This window comes from Epinephelus lanceolatus, chromosome 22 (assembly GCF_041903045.1).
Source record: "Epinephelus lanceolatus isolate andai-2023 chromosome 22, ASM4190304v1, whole genome shotgun sequence".
In the NCBI taxonomy this organism is placed as follows: domain Eukaryota; kingdom Metazoa; phylum Chordata; class Actinopteri; order Perciformes; family Serranidae; genus Epinephelus; species Epinephelus lanceolatus.
In genome coordinates, this window is record NC_135755.1 from 38,908,055 (window position 1) to 38,924,944 (window position 16,890).

The 16,890-nt window shown below is 45.1% G+C and overlaps 2 protein-coding genes across 2 annotated transcripts in view; one reads left to right on the forward strand and one right to left on the reverse strand.

Moving 5' to 3' along the window:
* Positions 1–16,890, forward strand: part of sorcs2 (sortilin-related VPS10 domain containing receptor 2) — a 1,194,681-nt gene that overhangs the window by 681,459 nt on the left and 496,332 nt on the right. The gene's annotated exons all lie outside the window — the stretch shown is intronic.
* Positions 5,811–16,071, reverse strand: LOC144459951 (syncytin-A-like). The gene is made up of 2 exons (XM_078164817.1): positions 15,387–16,071; positions 5,811–14,499 (listed from the first exon to the last, which is right to left on the reverse strand). Exon 2 carries the CDS (start codon positions 14,469–14,471, stop codon positions 13,563–13,565), a length of 909 nt encoding a protein of 302 aa, XP_078020943.1. The 5' UTR covers positions 14,472–14,499; positions 15,387–16,071; the 3' UTR covers positions 5,811–13,562.

Sequence of the window (16,890 nt, forward strand, 5' to 3'; positions counted from 1 at the left end):
GGACAGAAGGGGGGTGGCTTTTGGTATACAGGTTCAGACTGGGTGAGGACACAGGACTTTTTATGGACGTCACAATCAGTGAGGTAGTTGATAGTCCGCCATGCCCACTCCTGGCTGTGTACCTCCTGCAAGGCTTGTTGCAAATAGCTGGAGCTGTTCCCTACTGTGCGTGGTCGCAACATTGTGACACACTTGCTGTACAGTGCCAGCTTTGTTGTTAGGACAGCTGGAAACTTGTTACGGTGGGAGGGATCCAGCTCCTGCAAGATCTCACTACTCCAAGGGCAGACAGGGATCATGCAGTTACTGCACCTTGGGTAGTCCACCAACCAGATAATATCTGGAGTCCACATCTATCACCTCTCTCACTTTTGTGTATATGCCAGAGTGGTGTATCTTCTTGTTGCACTGTGTGCATTTAAGAGGGATGCCCCACATCCTCATTGAAGCCCACAGGAACATCCGCTGCCTAAAAGTGGAGTGGATCTGGAGGTGAGGTGGATCTAGTGGGGCTTAGAGGATAGTACCAGTTCTGTGTGAGGTTTTGCCTAAGCTGTCCTGTTCTATTGTAAAGAATTTGTGCGATCCACTCCTGGTCAGCCCGATTGATTACTTTTAAGAACTGCTTTGGCAGAAAACTCACCCACTTCACTTGAGGAGGATGCAGAGTGAGTAAGTGTCGTTGTGGTGCCGCCGGTGACGTCTCTTGGGCTGTGGGAGGGGCAGGAGCAGGGACGGGAACAACTGGTGGGTTGCTGTGTTGCTGTGGCGCCGGTGTTGTGTCTTGTTATGTTGGAGCCGGAACATCTGTGGGTTCTGTTGGACAGCTCAAAAGGTGAGCACTCTCTATGTGCTGTGATAATCCAACAGCTCCCCAGGCCTTTGCACCACACTGCTCCTGGACGTGGTAGTTTGACAGGCGCTGCGTGTAGTCCTCACCCATCACCTCCCGACTTCACAGCGAGCACATGACAGACTTCCCCTCGCTCATCCTGCAGAGAGCTGGGGCTTTCTGACCTACACTGTCCTTTGAACCTGTGGATCGTTGCTGGTCTGTTCACTAGGAGCTTTTCCCACTGCTGCAGCTGCACTGGCCGGTACACCAGGAGCTCTTCCAGCTGTGGCACTTGTCCCTGGGGCACTCAGCTGACCTGCACTGGCTGATGCTGTCCCAGCCTTCTCTGGTGACTGGGGAGAACAAAACTGGATTTACATTAACAGTACATTTCCCTTAAGCCTGACATTGGTCTGCATCCAAATAATTATGTACTCACACTGTTAGACACTGACAAATCAAACCCTTTCCCAGTGTATTTGCATCACAGATCAAATGTTTAAGCAATATAGCATGAGTGAGAGTGGGGTTCGTAATGGATATACCACTGGGTGTTGTTTGGCCGTAGCCACGAGGCCGGAGGCCGTGGGTATATCCATTACAAAGCCCACGATCACAAGTGCTATATTGCTTTTATACAACAATTCTACTGAACTAATTAACCTTAAAACACCAGATTATTATATTGAAAAGTCAGAGTGGGAATGTCCTGGGATATTCCAACTCATGGGATGTCTCTTGTACAATCAGAAACAAATGAAACATTCCATAGAACCCATTCCATAGGTGTATAATATCACCTACCCCATGATATCCGCACTTGCAGAGTATCTTTTTCCCAAAAATGTCATATTTGCAGGGAGTTTGACCGAACATGGGGGTCAGGGGACAAGCAGTAATCCGCTCTATTACCGCCCTCCAACTCTTGCCTCCCGGTCTCTGGCCTGTTGAAAATTATGTTTCCCCTGAGCATACAGGGTCATCACACCTTCCCAGTGTGAGTCTGGTTTTTCCAGTCTTCGTCATTTCTACAGATAAGGACATGAAAAACAGCTATGATTAGGCAACAACTGTAAATGGCCTGGCCTACTTCATCACTGATCATTCAAGGAAAAATATATAAATAAGATATTGAGATATTAGAAATAGTAGGATATACATACCTTGACATAACACAGATACAATATAGTACAAGCAGCAATTTCACAAATTTGTTTAATCATAGCCTAATAGCCTAGTGGGTTTTACTGACGTGACGTCACACGATTATAAAAGCACGGACCCAGACCGGTCTCTCTTAGGCTCTCCTCGGACCAAAAATATAACATTACCACTTTCCACATCATGTCACCGAAACAACACATACTTTACGCTGATTGACACGAAAGTTTTGGGTATACATAAAGTTGACTTGACGCATTTCTTGAGACAACAACATTACGTCAGGACTAACAAACAAACGGACCTGTCTCACTTCACCCTACCACAAGACATTAATGCAGGGCTATATCAAGGATTATTGGCCATTGTTTCATGATAATCTGAACGTAAATAAATTGTAAAATAGTCCTATATTTCAAAAAGAATATGTTAAAAAAGAAACCTGATGTACCTGTCCGTTAGCTCTAGCTAACTGGGAAAGTAAACCTGTAGCGTCTATGTAACGTTAGCTTAACTCTAAAACATAACTTCCCAGGTAAATCTAAAGGATCTAGGGATATATATGAGATAGATAGCAGCAGCAATCCCTTCCATGAATACATCATAGCTGCTAACATTGTTTGGGTGTTTTAATAGTATCAAACATCGTCAGTAACTATATAGAGCCTATAGCAGTAGATGTTATAATACACCTGAACCAGCACACGTACGGACTACTCTTATATTCACACACACAAATACCACTTAAAAAGACACTTTAAAACATGTATACGTTCATTTTAGTACTTACTTTTGATGTCTTGAAAGAAACAAGCTTTCGGTAAATTGCTATTACCTCAGAATGAATGAATGAGCGTCAAAAGTTTTGAACGAAGTTGACAACACTGTAGCCATCCAATCAGCATCGAGCTTTGCACGGCAACCAGAAAGTGTTGGATGGCAACCGTCACTCACCAATCCGTGTACTGTCCGCCGAGTCACAGAGATTTCTGGAGATCTGATTCGCTCTTTTGCCCCTGTTGTGGAAATTCTCTGCTGCTGGTGAATAATGGAATAGAGACTTCTGCCGGCCGACAAGGTTTTTATTTTCTTTGCAAAGAAAAGGTCAATCAGCACACAAGCGGTCAGAGTGAAGAAGGACCCTGAGCATGGGGAAAGCTTAAAGACTTATACCTTAGGGCTGCCTCTTACGGTGTGTTTCACACCCTTCTGTCTGCGGCAGGGAGCGGCGCCCCTACCCATTGTTTTAACACTCTTTCGTCTTCTGCCAAGTATTGGCTCTGACCCCCTAGGGTGTGTTTCACACCTGGCGTATCCTGCAGGATTTTGTATCTAGGTGGGAGGTTAAGAGGTCTAGACATCTGTGTATTTGAAAACACAAAGAATACACAAAGAATAATGAAATTACAATTACAATTCCCCCCTTTTGATTATTGATTAATCACTAAAACAAAAAAAAGAAAAGAAAAACAAAAAATATGTATGTAAAAATTGAAGGAAAGGGAGAGAAAAAGAGAAAAGACAAAAAAAACAAACAAAAAAAAAGAAAACATTATTTTTTAAAATCAGAGTCAGAGTCTGAGCTGGGGTAATGATGGGGATCAGGAATGTGAAATGAGGCTGAATTTTGATCGGCATTGTTAACGTTCATAATATGTGTGAATTTGACCTGACTGTCAAATTCCGGGGTGAACAGTACAGCTGAATGTTGCACTGTGTCCTTCTGTCAGAGTGACAGTCTTGGCAAGGTTGTAGGTGTAGGTCTCTATCAGTGTCGCATGATAGGGTCAGGATCAGGTGGTACATGGTGTAGTCTGGTGGGAAAAGGTTTGTGTTGTTAGTCCTGCATGTCTAGTTGTTGTCTGTTGAATTCATGCAGTTATTTTTCGTGTCATCCTCTGATGAGCTCGTTCGTCCTCGCGTTGTTCGTCCTCGCGTTGTCCGTCCTCGCGTCGTCCATCCTCGCGTTGTCCGTCCTCGCATCGACAGCTAAGTTCCTCCGTTGGCTCAGGGACCTTCCTGCAGTGGCTGGCGTGAATCCACGTTGCTCTCTCAGCGATCTTCACAGCAGTATGCGTTGTCAGGAGCACCTGGAATGGACCTCGCCGGCGTTTGGAGTGCCAGTGTTTCCTTCTTAGCTCCTTTATCACCACCCAGTCGCCAGGTTGGAAATAATGGAGTGATTTGGAAGCTGGTGGTGGAAAGGCTGATTTCACCTGCTGAGAGATTTGAGAGAGAGTGGATGATAAGTTTTTGCAATATTGTAACATGTCATCCTCACATAGGCCAGTGGAGGGGAGTGGCCTGGTTACAGGTTCCACTCCTAGGGATGGAGGTCTGCCAAAAAGAATTTCAGAGGGACTCATGTTCACTCTGGACCTTTTTCTCATTTTCATATGCATTAGAACAATAGGCAGAGCTTTTGTCCATGGCAGTCCCATTTCCTCACAACACTTAACCAATTTTTGATTTCAGAGTGCTATTTTCTCTCTCGACAGCACCTCCACTGGCAGGGTGGTATGCACAATATTGTTTGAGGTCAATGGCAAGAAAATCACTGATTTGGGTTATTGCAGAATTGACAAAGTGTGAGCCACGATCGCTGCTCAGTTTAGTATTTGGTATTCAAATGTTCGAATGGTCTGTCTGGTGGTGGGTGAGTGGCGTGTGTGATTGTTTTGGTTTTACCTGCGTTATCTGTTGCACAAACCATACATGATTGACTTCTGCGCATGAACTGAAAACCCTTTGGTGAACCAGTGTTGAGTTATGGCATCCAACACCCCCCCTTTTGACACATGGTCCAATCCATGTGTCAGTGTCTCCACAACGTCTTTTCTTGTGGTGTGGCAAAGGACTGTATTACTGTAAGGGAGCTGGGAATAGAGACTGGAGTTGAAACAAACAAGGGATCAAGGATAGTGGGTTGGAGTGCAGCTATTTTTGCAGCGGCATCACCTCTTGCTTTTCCTAGAGAGACAGAATCTGAGTTGTTAGTATGAGCAAGGCATTTACAAACAGCAACTGAGTTTGGGAGCAAAATGGAACAAAGGTATGCGCATTGGAGAGTCGTCACAGGGAACAATTACTCCTGCTGCTTTAAGAGACTCAAAGACTGGTGTTATACCATTGATGGCTTCTTGTTTAAGTTGATATTGAGCCTTGCAAGGTCTAAAGTCTGATTTTGGAGTGATGACAACAGGTTCACAGTCTTTGATGAGGCCAACATCATACATACGGACAGCCCACAGTGTCTTAGGGACCTCCTGTAGGGCTGTAATAGCTGTAGGTTGTTCTTCGGACAAAAAGAAAAAGATTTGCTTTTAGGTATCAGCTGGATTTTTTTTTTGAGTGTGCACAACAGATGTTAAAGTTTTTAGAGTAGCACTGCAGTGTTGGTGAAAATAAAATAGGTCGATCAGATGTTTCTTGCCAATCGGCTGCGCACTGACATGATTTTATAAATGGGCCCAAATCTTCCCAGTTATCTGTGTGTTTTGCAAGTGTGATGTATGGGACTGAATGGTCCATGGTGTACAGGTCACATTGAGTTGGTGTGAGAGAGACTGATATAGCACATTTTTGTTGTGTCCAGTAAATGTGTGTTAATGTGAGTTTGTCAAATCTCTCCCTTAACCAACCTTCCTCATATGGCTCATCAGGTCCTAGTGACACATGAGAGGTGCAGTGTAGGTCCTCTGGTGTCATAAAATCTGTTGAAGCTGTTAAAACTGTTTTCCTAGCTTCTGTAACAAGCTCAGAGGTTGTTGTTGGTTGCAGTTTCCACTGATATGCATATCTCAGGTTTGGGGTGTGGTGGACAAAGGAGTGTGAAAAATTTGGTTCCAGATCAGATAGTCTGTGAACTTTGACACCTTCTGGGGTTGAGATCAGACAAATGCCTAATTTGCACATCAAGTCCCTGCCCATCAGGTTAATGGGACAGACTTCAGAGAGCAAGAATGCATGTTTGGAGCTTGTATTTGACTCATCCGCACATTTGAGTGGGATAGTAATGTTTTCTATAATTGTTTGACCTGATGAACCAACAGAGTACACATAATCTTCACTTAATGTTGGTTTCTTAGTGAATTCTAAAGCTTTTATCACAGAATGTGTGGCTCCTGAGTCAACTAAGAATACAACATTTTGTTCTGTGATGGTCAATGTATGCTGCAGAAACTTGAAATGATCAGATGTGTACTGAACATATGTTAGAGCAAATCTATTGTCTGAACTCTCAATAGCTTGTGTATTAATCTGCTCAGTATGTGTGTGTGTGTGTGTGTGTGTGTGTGTGTGTGTGTGTGTGTGTGTGTGTGGTGCAGTACCTTCTTCTGGCCCCACAAGTTGGTTTGGCTTGTCAGCAGGAGTCCATCTCTCTCCGATAGCTCCCAACCATTTTCAGTCCAACTTGTCTACTGAGGTTGATGAGGTATTTCTGTGGCAATCACGTCTCCAATGTCCACGTTGGCCACAGAGGAAACAGATATCTCTTGGAGGTTTTCTTCCCCAGTTCTTGTGTCGGCCACGTTCTTTCCCTCTATGTTCATGACCTGGTTGTCCATGTTCTCAGACTGTGTTATACATGGTTATTGCTGCCATGTGAAGCTCCTTCTGTGTTGTCTCTTCTTTTTTTTCTTTATCTTAGAGAGTATTTGGTCATGGGCATGTATGGCGTGTCTGCGAAGTTCGGACAGGCGTGTATCATTCCAACCGATGCAGGAACTTTTAACAGCTGAGGCAATGTCCGGTTTTAGTCCATTTAAGAAACAATTCAAGAGATGAATTTGCCGCACATCTGGAGAATTGCTTGACTCATCAGGTAGTTGAAGGCCACTGTAGGTGTTGAATGAAGGACGAAATGGTGGGTTGCCGTTGAGATCTGGATCCAGCTTCAAAGCCGCCAACTGTGGAAACAAAGAAGAGGAGATCTGCGAGTCTGGTGTTCTTTGCGTGTGTGAATTTTGCTTTTCATTGGTTTTTCACATGAAAAGAGTAGTTGAATTCAAATAAACACAAGAAGTTTGTGCTCTAATAAAAAAAAAAAAAAAAAAGGGATCAGCACTCAGTGAATAATCCTCCTAAGCCCTACGATAAGCTATTATGGCAAGGCTTAACTATACAGACCCGTGAGCAGTGATAACTAACATGTCTTTGGGGTCATCGGGTGGGAACCTCCTTTCACCGGTGTTTCGTCTAGTTAGTCCCACGACACCTCCAGGAGGCTAGACAGTGATCTCTGGCGTCCCAGAGACACTCCCCTAATGCCAGGTCTCACTGCTCCCCACACTAACTGAACAACCTCCTTTACCTTACCTATACTACCACAGAGGAGGTAGACCCAGGGAAGGAAGCCTTGTTAGGCTATCACACTCCCCCGCCGGGTTAGGCTGTACAGTCTACCTCCCCAGGACGAGCCCTCACAACAATGACACCTCCAGGAGGCTGGACAGTGATCTCAGCCCAAACAGCACTGCCACCTTCAACCAAGCCCAGGCTCCGTTTATGCGAGCTCCAGGCAGAAGCAATGCTGATACTACCTTTACTAGCACATTCACCATACTCTATTTCACATGCTACATAGCATAACTACAATGTAAGCTAAAGTTAAAGGAGATAAATGAACTCACAGGATCAGCAAACACACTCACTTTGCAGCATGGTCTCAAACAAAATGGATTCAAATAGGCCACTCCCACACTTAAATAATCTTCCTCTTCCTGGATTTCCTTCTTACTTACACATGGCTTTCTCAGCCCAAACAGCACTGCCATCTTCAACCAAACCCAGGCTCCATACATGCGAGCTCCAGGCAGAAGCAATGCTGATACTAGCTTTCCTGTCACATTCACCATACTCTATTTCACACACTACATAGCATAACTACAATATAAGATAAAGTTAAAGGAGCTAACTGGACTTACAGGATCAGCAAGCACACTCACCTTGCCGCATGGCCTCAAACAAAATGGGCCACTCCCACACTTAAATACTTCATCTACATGGATTTCTCCTGACAGGAAGTGGATCTCTCCACCTGATCTCAAGGAGTTATGTGCCCTGCTTAGTAGTTCCCCCTGCTGGCCCTGCTCATCTGACATTTCCCTCACTGTCTTCCTCAAACTCTGTCCCCGCACTCCGAGTTCCCCCAGGAGTGAGACAGTTGATCTTGCTATGAATCCCCTACACCCCACTTCCACTGGACAAATCCTAGTCTTCCATCCTCGCTGCTCAGCTTCTGCTCCTAAGTCTGCATATCTAAGCTTTTTTCTTTCATAGGCTTCTTCCACTGAGTCTTCCCAAGGAACTGTCAGCTCAATGAAATAAACTATCTGTTGACTCACTGACCACAACACTAAGTCAGGCCTCTGCCTGGTACAGACTATTTCCTGAGGAACAACAAGCTTTCCCCCTAAATCTACTTGCATTTCCCAATCACAAGCACCTTCTAGGCGGCCACACCCTTGCCTCCTCACTAACTTATCCCTTCTGTATTTCTCTCCCTCACGGACAAACTGAATTACTAAGCCCCTATCCTTAACACCTTCTGAATTCACCTGTCTTCGTTTCCCTTCGATGCCTGCAGCTAAACATTTCAACACCTGATTATGTCGCCATGTATATCGGCCTTGTGACAAGCTAACTTTACAGCCTGACAAAATATGCTTTAAGGTTGCGGTACGTGAACACAATGGGCATGATGGGTCCTCATTTACCCACAGTTTTAGGTTCTGGGGGGTTGGTAAGACATCGTATGTAGCCCCTACCAGGAATCTAATACGATTCTCCTCCATACTCCACAGGTCCCTCCAACTAAGCTTCCTCTTCTCTACACTTTCCCAATTCAACCACTGTCCCTGTTTAGCCTGGGCCACTACCTTTGCACCCCTTACTATCTCTTCCTGTCTGCGTATCTGTTCTACAACCAGCTTTCTTTTATCTTTGAGGCCTGCTGTATTCCATACCGGTTTACCTGAGCCAAGCCCCAGGCCTCCCCGGCCAAACTGAACATTACCTACAATCTCTGCATGTCTAAGAGCTGCCTCTGCCTCCTGAACTGCCGATCTTGGGTTCCACTTCCTCCCCTTGGTTGGATTTGGAACCACACTCCTAACTACCACCTCCTTACTCCCAGATAACAAGAGCTCTGTCCTGACCTTGGTACATTTAAATTCCTCTGTTAAACTAGATACTGGCAGCTGAAGTATCCCTTTTCCATACAATGCAACACTACTTAGGCACCTAGGAGCGCCCAACCACTTCCTAATGTAGGAGCTAACCGACCTTTCAATTCTCTCCACAACAGATATTGGAATTTCATAAATTAACAATGGCCACATTAACCTAGGATATAGCCCAAATTGCAAACACCACAACTTCAACTTTCCTGGAAGTTCTGATTTATCTATTCTATCCAATCCTTCAGCCACATCTTTTATAAATTTCACCACCTGTTCCTTATCATTCAACTCTACATTGTACCACCTACCTAAGCTCTTTACTGACTTTTCCCTAATTGTTGGGATGTCCTCATCATCTATGACAAACTTCCTATCACTTAACTTCCCTCTACATATCGAGATGCTTCTAGATTTACTAGGCTTGATTTTCATGCTGGCCCTCTTGAGGTTCTTATTTACCTTCTCTAGTAGCCTTTTTGTACATGGCATTGTTGTGGTCACCAGTGTCATGTCATCCATGTAAGCCCTAACTGGTGGAAGATGCAACCCATTCTGCCATCTCTCCCCACCTACCACCCACTTAGAAGCCCTGATGATTACTTCCATTGCCATAGTAAATGCTAATGGAGAAATTGTACACCCTGCCATGATGCCTATTTCTAGCCTCTGCCAACCTGTTGTGAAACCTGCTGTACTTAGACACAACCTAATATCCTGAAAATATGCTTTCACCAAGTTAACAACTACCTGTGGCACTCTGAAGTAGTCAAACGCACTCCAAATGAGGCTGTGCGGTACTGAACCAAACGCATTTGCAAGATCTAAAAATATTACATGTAGGTCCCTTTTGTTAATCTTCGCTGCCTGAATCTGGTGCCAGATCATGCTAGTATGCTCTAAACACCCTGAAAAACCTGGTATTCCTGCCTTCTGGACCATGGTATCTATTAAGCTATTCCTTTCTAAGTAGCTAGCTAGTCTCTGCGCTACTACACTAAAGAAAATCTTCCCCTCCACATTCAAGAGAGAAATCATCCGGAACTGGCTAAGGTCCACAGACTCCTTCTCCTTAGGAATGAGGACACCCCCTGCCCTACGCCATGCTCTTGGTATAATTTGTTTTTCCCAAACTATTCTTAGCTGTTTCCACAAAAATTTAAGGGTATCAGGCGCACTTTTATAAACCCGGTAGGGGACTCCATTAGGCCCTGGGGCCGAAGAAGCCTTTGCACGCCTGACCACCTCCTGAACTTCCTTCCACCTAGGTGGCCTGACATCCATCTCATGCTCTATCCCTCCTAATGGAGGGATATCAGGTGGGAAACCTACTATCCTATTCTTCCCCAAATCTGAATACGTGTTTCTCAAATATTCTTCAACCTCTAACCTTTCTGCTTTAAGCTGCCCTCCCTTTTCCTGGCTGAACAATCCTTTAACAAACTTAAAAGGGTCCCTGAAAAAACCTGTCCTAGCATATTCCTTCTTCCTCCTCTTTTTCCTGAGATGCTCCGCCCTTCTAAGAACTGCTAGCCTGCTTCTCAACTCCTCTTGCAACACCTTAATTCCCTCCCTTTCTTCTTCTGTAGCCTTTTTCCACTGCTTTCTTAACTGTCTCCTTTCCTTGACTAACTTCTCTATTTCTCTCTGCCGCCTAGACTTACCTGACTGTACCCTCTCACTCCTCTTTCTCTCATGCACCCCAAACCTCTCTACACCATATGAATACATTATATCTCCCATCTTTTCTAACCTTTGTACTGCATTTCCTCTAAGCCTGCTCAAGATTACTGACAAGTCTCTATTAACTATCTCCCATTCTTTACTGTCATTTGCTCTAGGCCATCTAACTCTAACCTTTTGCTCCATGGTTCTTTCTCTGGCTAGCATACTGGCCTCAGTGTCACCTGCATCCTCTCTTACTACCCCCTCCTCCTCAGTGGCAGCGTTACTGATATCCTGCGAACTGTGGTTTTCTACCTGCCGCTGGACTTCATCCGACTGACTCGACTGACTTCTTAGGAAGTACTGATCAATGCGGCTACTCTGCCCTTTCTTTGCCACACACTTCTTCTTTCCCTGATGAGTTCTGAGGCCTTTCACTGATGTTACTTTCTGCCAGCCGCAAGGACAAACCTGAAGCATCTTGTTCTCAACTATGCTACTTTTGCCCTCTACAGATGTGCTCACCTTGCCCTGAGTGCTGCTAATTCTAGCACTGGTGGATAGGTCCGTGCCCCTATCCTTCACTGAGTCACCGGTCCAAGTCATAGTCGTGTCCTTTCCAATGTCTGTTACCGTGTAATCCACCTGTGAGTCATCTTCCACCCCTGCTCTCGCTGACTCTTGGGGTATTTTCCATATGTTGGCTGTAGCTAATTTTGGTTGTAATAAGGCTGCTAGGCCTCACCACTGCTACCATGGGTTGCTAACCCATGCCAGCACCGCTGGGGTCTTTTCCCTCCTGTCAGCTGTCTTTCCAAGCGGTCACATGGTCTTTCCCTTGTTGTCAGCTGCCCTATTCACAGCAGTCACTAGCTGGGCTAGTTCTGAATTCAAATAAACACAAGAAGTTTGTGCTCTAATAAAAAAAAAAAAAAAAGGGGATCAGCACTCAGTGAATAATCCTCCTAAGCCCTACGATAAGCTATTATGGCAAGGCTTAACTATACAGACCCGTGAGCAGTGATAACTAACATGTCTTTGGGGTCATCGGGTGGGAACCTCCTTTCACCGGTGTTTCGTCTAGTTAGTCCCACGACACCTCCAGGAGGCTAGACAGTGATCTCTGGCGTCCCAGAGACACTCCCCTAATGCCAGGTCTCACTGCTCCCCACACTAACCGAACAACCTCCTTTACCTTACCTATACTACCACAGAGGAGGTAGACCCAGGGAAGGAAGCCTGTTTCTGCATTGTTTTCCTACTTCGTGTCTCTGCTTCTCCTTTCCACATCTGTAAACATTCTTTTTGACCTTCCATAATTTCTAATTTTTTTTTTTCCTTCTCATTTCTTGTTCTTTTCCCTTCAGTTTTTCTTCTAATATTGATATGTTTTTTAAACTGACAGATCCCCCTATTGGGAATCCAAACTCAGCTGTCCAGACATTTAAATATTTTAGACTTTTATCCCCATATTTCCTTCTATTCTCATAACATCCACAATAGGCCCCTCCGGAGGTCCAACCTTGACAGAAATCTCCCCATTCCAAATGTGGAGGTCGTGCACGACTATTACAATACAGATGTCTCTGTAAGGATCACTTTGTTATGGCCACAAGTGATAAAAAAAACAGGTCACTTCGTTTACGCTACAAGAGACAAAAGCAGGTCGCTTCGTTTAGGCTACAAGCAACAAAAGCCGGTCGCTTCGTTTAGGCTACAAGCGACAAAAGCCGGTCAATTGTGGATAATATGAGAAATGGAAATGTTATGCCAAATTAAAAAACCCATTTAAAAAAATAATAATAATTTAAATGTCAATATTTCAGTGCTCACCAGATGAATTTTGCTGAATTGCGTTCATGGAATCCCAGCGGCAACAATCTGGGAAGTCTGTGGTCAGTCCTCCCTGCTCAGAAGAGGATTTGAGGTTGGAGGTGATGGACTAGGGGCTCATCCTACTCTCCAGTGTGCTATGTGTGAGCTCAGTCCTGCGTGTTCTTTAATGAAGCAATAGGAGAAGATATTCGGTCTCAGTTAATGTAGTTTATTAAGCAGTAAAGGAATAAAATTACAGAGCTGTGGGTCTCAACTTCACGTCCCTGACGAACAACAAAGGTGTGTCAGTTCACGAAGTCTGACCTCCTGTCCTTTCCCTGACCCAGTATATTTGAGCGTAACAGAGTGTCATTGTGCACGCAAGGCGTTGTCCTCTTCTCATTGGCAGTTCCACTTCCTCCTTCACCACACCACGCCCCTGCCTCATGTTAATCTGACTCCTTCCCGCTGGCGGTGGGGGCATGGTTCCTGTTTTGAAAGACAAGAGAACAACACAACTCCCTACACGTGCTGTACCTTACCATCTGTACATCACTTTCTATTCTTTTTACCATATATGAAACTAATTATCTAAGCATTGCGGTATGTGCTCCTCAGACTTCATGTCTCTTCCTAAGCAAACATATTCAGATCAGCTGAAATCATCTCAGTATTCTCATTGTTCACACATCTAAAACTTATATAGTGAAACACAACTTATAGTAAAACACATAAAATCATTCTATTCCCAACAGTCCCTTTTGGCCTCATAGGACTGAGGCCACTTTTTTCAGTCTCAGTGTATCCAGGTCCCCCTTTTTAGGTCTTGTGATTACTGCACTTTTTGTTTCTTTTGAAACAAAAAGTTATAACTCCCCCTTTTGGTCTCATACACATGAGACCACTCACACCTTGTCTTCTCCTGAGTCTGAGTCCGAATCTGAATCAGTAGGCGGCCCTCCTAACAGGGTGGCCGTCTCCATTTGAGTGATCTGATATGGTGGGGGCTGTAGATGTTTTCTCTCCACAGCTGACACTATGATTCTTTCACAGAGGGACCAGATACATGGGATACAACAACAACCACATAATGCTAACACCGCGAGCATTCCCACCATTGACAAGAATACCGATACCACTAAATCTTTCCACTTACCGAACCACTTCTCGAAGATACCACCCAGGGGTTTATCAGTGCCTGAGTGTTCATGCATTGTGTTATTTGGGATGAAGGTGCAGCAGAGGCCCTGGAACACAGAGCAGACACCCCCTTTCTCCGCCAAAAGCATGTCTAACGCAATTCGGTTCTGTACTGTCATCAGGGAGGTGGCTGCCAGTTGTTCAGAGAGTCCCCCGACTGCGTCCCTAGTGCTGTTGGCCAGTCTAAGAACATTGTAATGCACATAATTAATTCTGTCCACATTTTTGTTAGGGGTGATGGGAAACAGTGCAGCTAGTATGGGTATGTTTTCAAAACCAGCGGCCACTTGGTCAGCCAATTTGTACTGGTCTGGGACCCCGCGAGGAACACCTATGGCGTCCATATACGTGGTTGTTCCCTGGCTCATATCAAATGCATTTCTTTTCTGTCTACCTGAGTTGGTCTGGGCATCCCTCATCCCTAACAGGACCAGGGGTACAGCCAGTCGGACCAGTGCACACGTACCAACCCAGGAGGATGGCAGGGACAAGTGGAGGGTCTTATCTCCACAGTACCAGAACAGGTCCCCTCTAGCCTGAACCATGCTGCAGGCGTTCTGCCACGTACTCACATTCAGTGTTCTCTGGCACCAGTCAGCTTGCATCTGTCCCATATCAGTTACTACCCCGGTGGAGAGGTTCCTATGGAAACAAGTGTAATTGGCGATTCTGGGACTAAACGTTGGTGGGATGGTGTGATTCTTTATGGATAGAAGCAGAGAACTCAGAGTGGTACAATTAGCAGGATCAGGATACATGGTCATATTTATCATACAGTTAAAACCAGTAGGGTCTGTGTCAGGATACAAAGGGGCTGGAGTGGTGAACAGCGTAGGTCTAGCGGATGAGCATACAATGCAATTTGACATGTTCATGGATTCCGCTGTCACCGCCACCCAGTCTAACCATAGGTTTTTGTCTCCATAGCCTGTGTCCAATCTGACTACGTCACTGCGGGTCAATTTAGAGTAGTCAATGTTTATCACGCCTGTGTTCTGTTGGGGTTCAGGCGTCTTGGTTGCATTACCTGGGGATACAGTGGTATTAGGAGTGGGAGGATTCAATAAGGTTAGTTTAATTAGTCCCATGGTATCTGTGCCACTGTGGTCCACTCCCAACACCAAATACATTGTGTTGTTGGTGTGATCTCCGCAATTGGTGTGGTGCCTAATTGAGTTTGACCATGGGTTTGTTATGAGATTATACACGCTTAGCAATACTGGATTCTGCTTATGGGAGCCTTGGAGAGGCTGAAGCTGCTGCCTCTGTACCTTTATCTTTTTCCCAACGTCCTGTCCTCCTACCCTATATGGTGGTGGGTCCCAAAGCCCAGAATACGTCATCACATCTCTCCATCTTCCACACCACGGATTGTGTGTGGGCCCTCCCCATGAGAATTCGCATATGTACACGTCATACCCCCTCCAATTTGTATCCTTTCCTTTACAGTTTATTACGGAGCACAAGTCAAACTGGAACCCTGTACTTTGCCCCATGATGTATGTCAATTCTACTCCACCATACTTAGCTATGCAGGAGTCTGACGTTCCACTCCCTGGTGCGTTTCTCCTGGTTCAGTTTCGTGGTGGTTCTACGGCTTTGTCTCTGAGGGAAGACTCATAATACAACAGAGGAAAAACAATAACACAGGTTAGCACAACAACTCCCAACACACACCACTTATGGTGGCGTGGTTCTAATCCCAACAATTTCATCTCTTAATTTTGTATTGCAAAAAGGTAAATATAAACGTGTAAAATATAAGAGTAAATATGGAGTATAGAGGTGCTGCAAGCGAGTCTTTCTTGTATCCTGGCTTTATATTACTCAAATGTACTCTGGGCAAAGTGTTGCTTCAAAGGAGCTTCAAACCTTCACATTGATCACAGGATATCTCTTCTGCACTTATGCTAAGCTAAATGAATAAATGTCTGTGTGAGTAAGCTGTGTGTTTTTTTTTCTTTAATCTTTAGTGTCTCTTATGTCCTCCAGTGTTCGGGCAGGTGTCTCTGCCACTGCACACTGACTCCAGTGATACCGTGTGTCACCTTTTCCCTGTAGTTTGACGGCGTGGGACGTCCGTTCCACGACTTTGTAGGGACCCGTCCACCTTGGCTCTGACCACTTTCGTTTGATCACCTTGAGCAGGACCCACTCTGATGTTTGGGGGTCTTTCCCTTCTGCTCCCTCCCGAGCTGTGGTCACCTGTTTGGAGAAAGCTGAAAGCTCTTCTGAAGTTTGGATCCCAGCTCCCGGTCCCGGGAACTGGTGTCCTGTTTTTAGTTCATGTGGCGTGAACCCTGTCAATGAGTTCACTGAGCTCCTGATTGACAATAGAGCTAGGGGTAGAGCATCTACCCAGCTCATTTTAGTCTGAGCACAGATTTTGCCTATTTTTCCCTTAATAGACTGATTCATCCTTTTCACCTTGCCCTGTGACTGAGGATGATAGACTGTGCCAAATGTGTGTTTTAGCCCCAATTCCTTCTCTACCTGCTGTAGGTCTTTGTTTTTAAAGTGAGTTCCGTTATCAGATCTGATTCGTTTGGGGAACCCGTGCCTGGGGATATATTGATTTATCAGAAATTTGATTACTGTCTTTGCATCCTCTGATTTGGCAGGTATGGCTTCTGGCCAGCCGGTGTATGCATCCACCGCCACCAGAAGGTACCTGTGTCCTCCCGCTCTTTCTATCATATGTGTAGTCAGTAATGGCCTCTTGACCTGGGAGTTTAGGGAGAGGAAATTTCCCTTGGTGTGGTTTCACTGTGGGTCTGACATTATATTCTGTACATATTTTACATTCTCTGATGTGATTCTCAATCATGGCTGACAGAAAAGGGTGCCACCAATGAGTGAGACCTCGCACCATTTGCATCTTTCCACAATGAGTCATCCCGTGAGCCTCCTGGAGGACTGACCTCATCAGCCCTGGGGGTAACACTGGTCTTCCGTCCGGAGACCTCCACAGACCCTCTGTTCTCACTGCTCCTCTCTCTTTCCAGACTGTAAGCTCCTGTGGAGAAGCTTTCT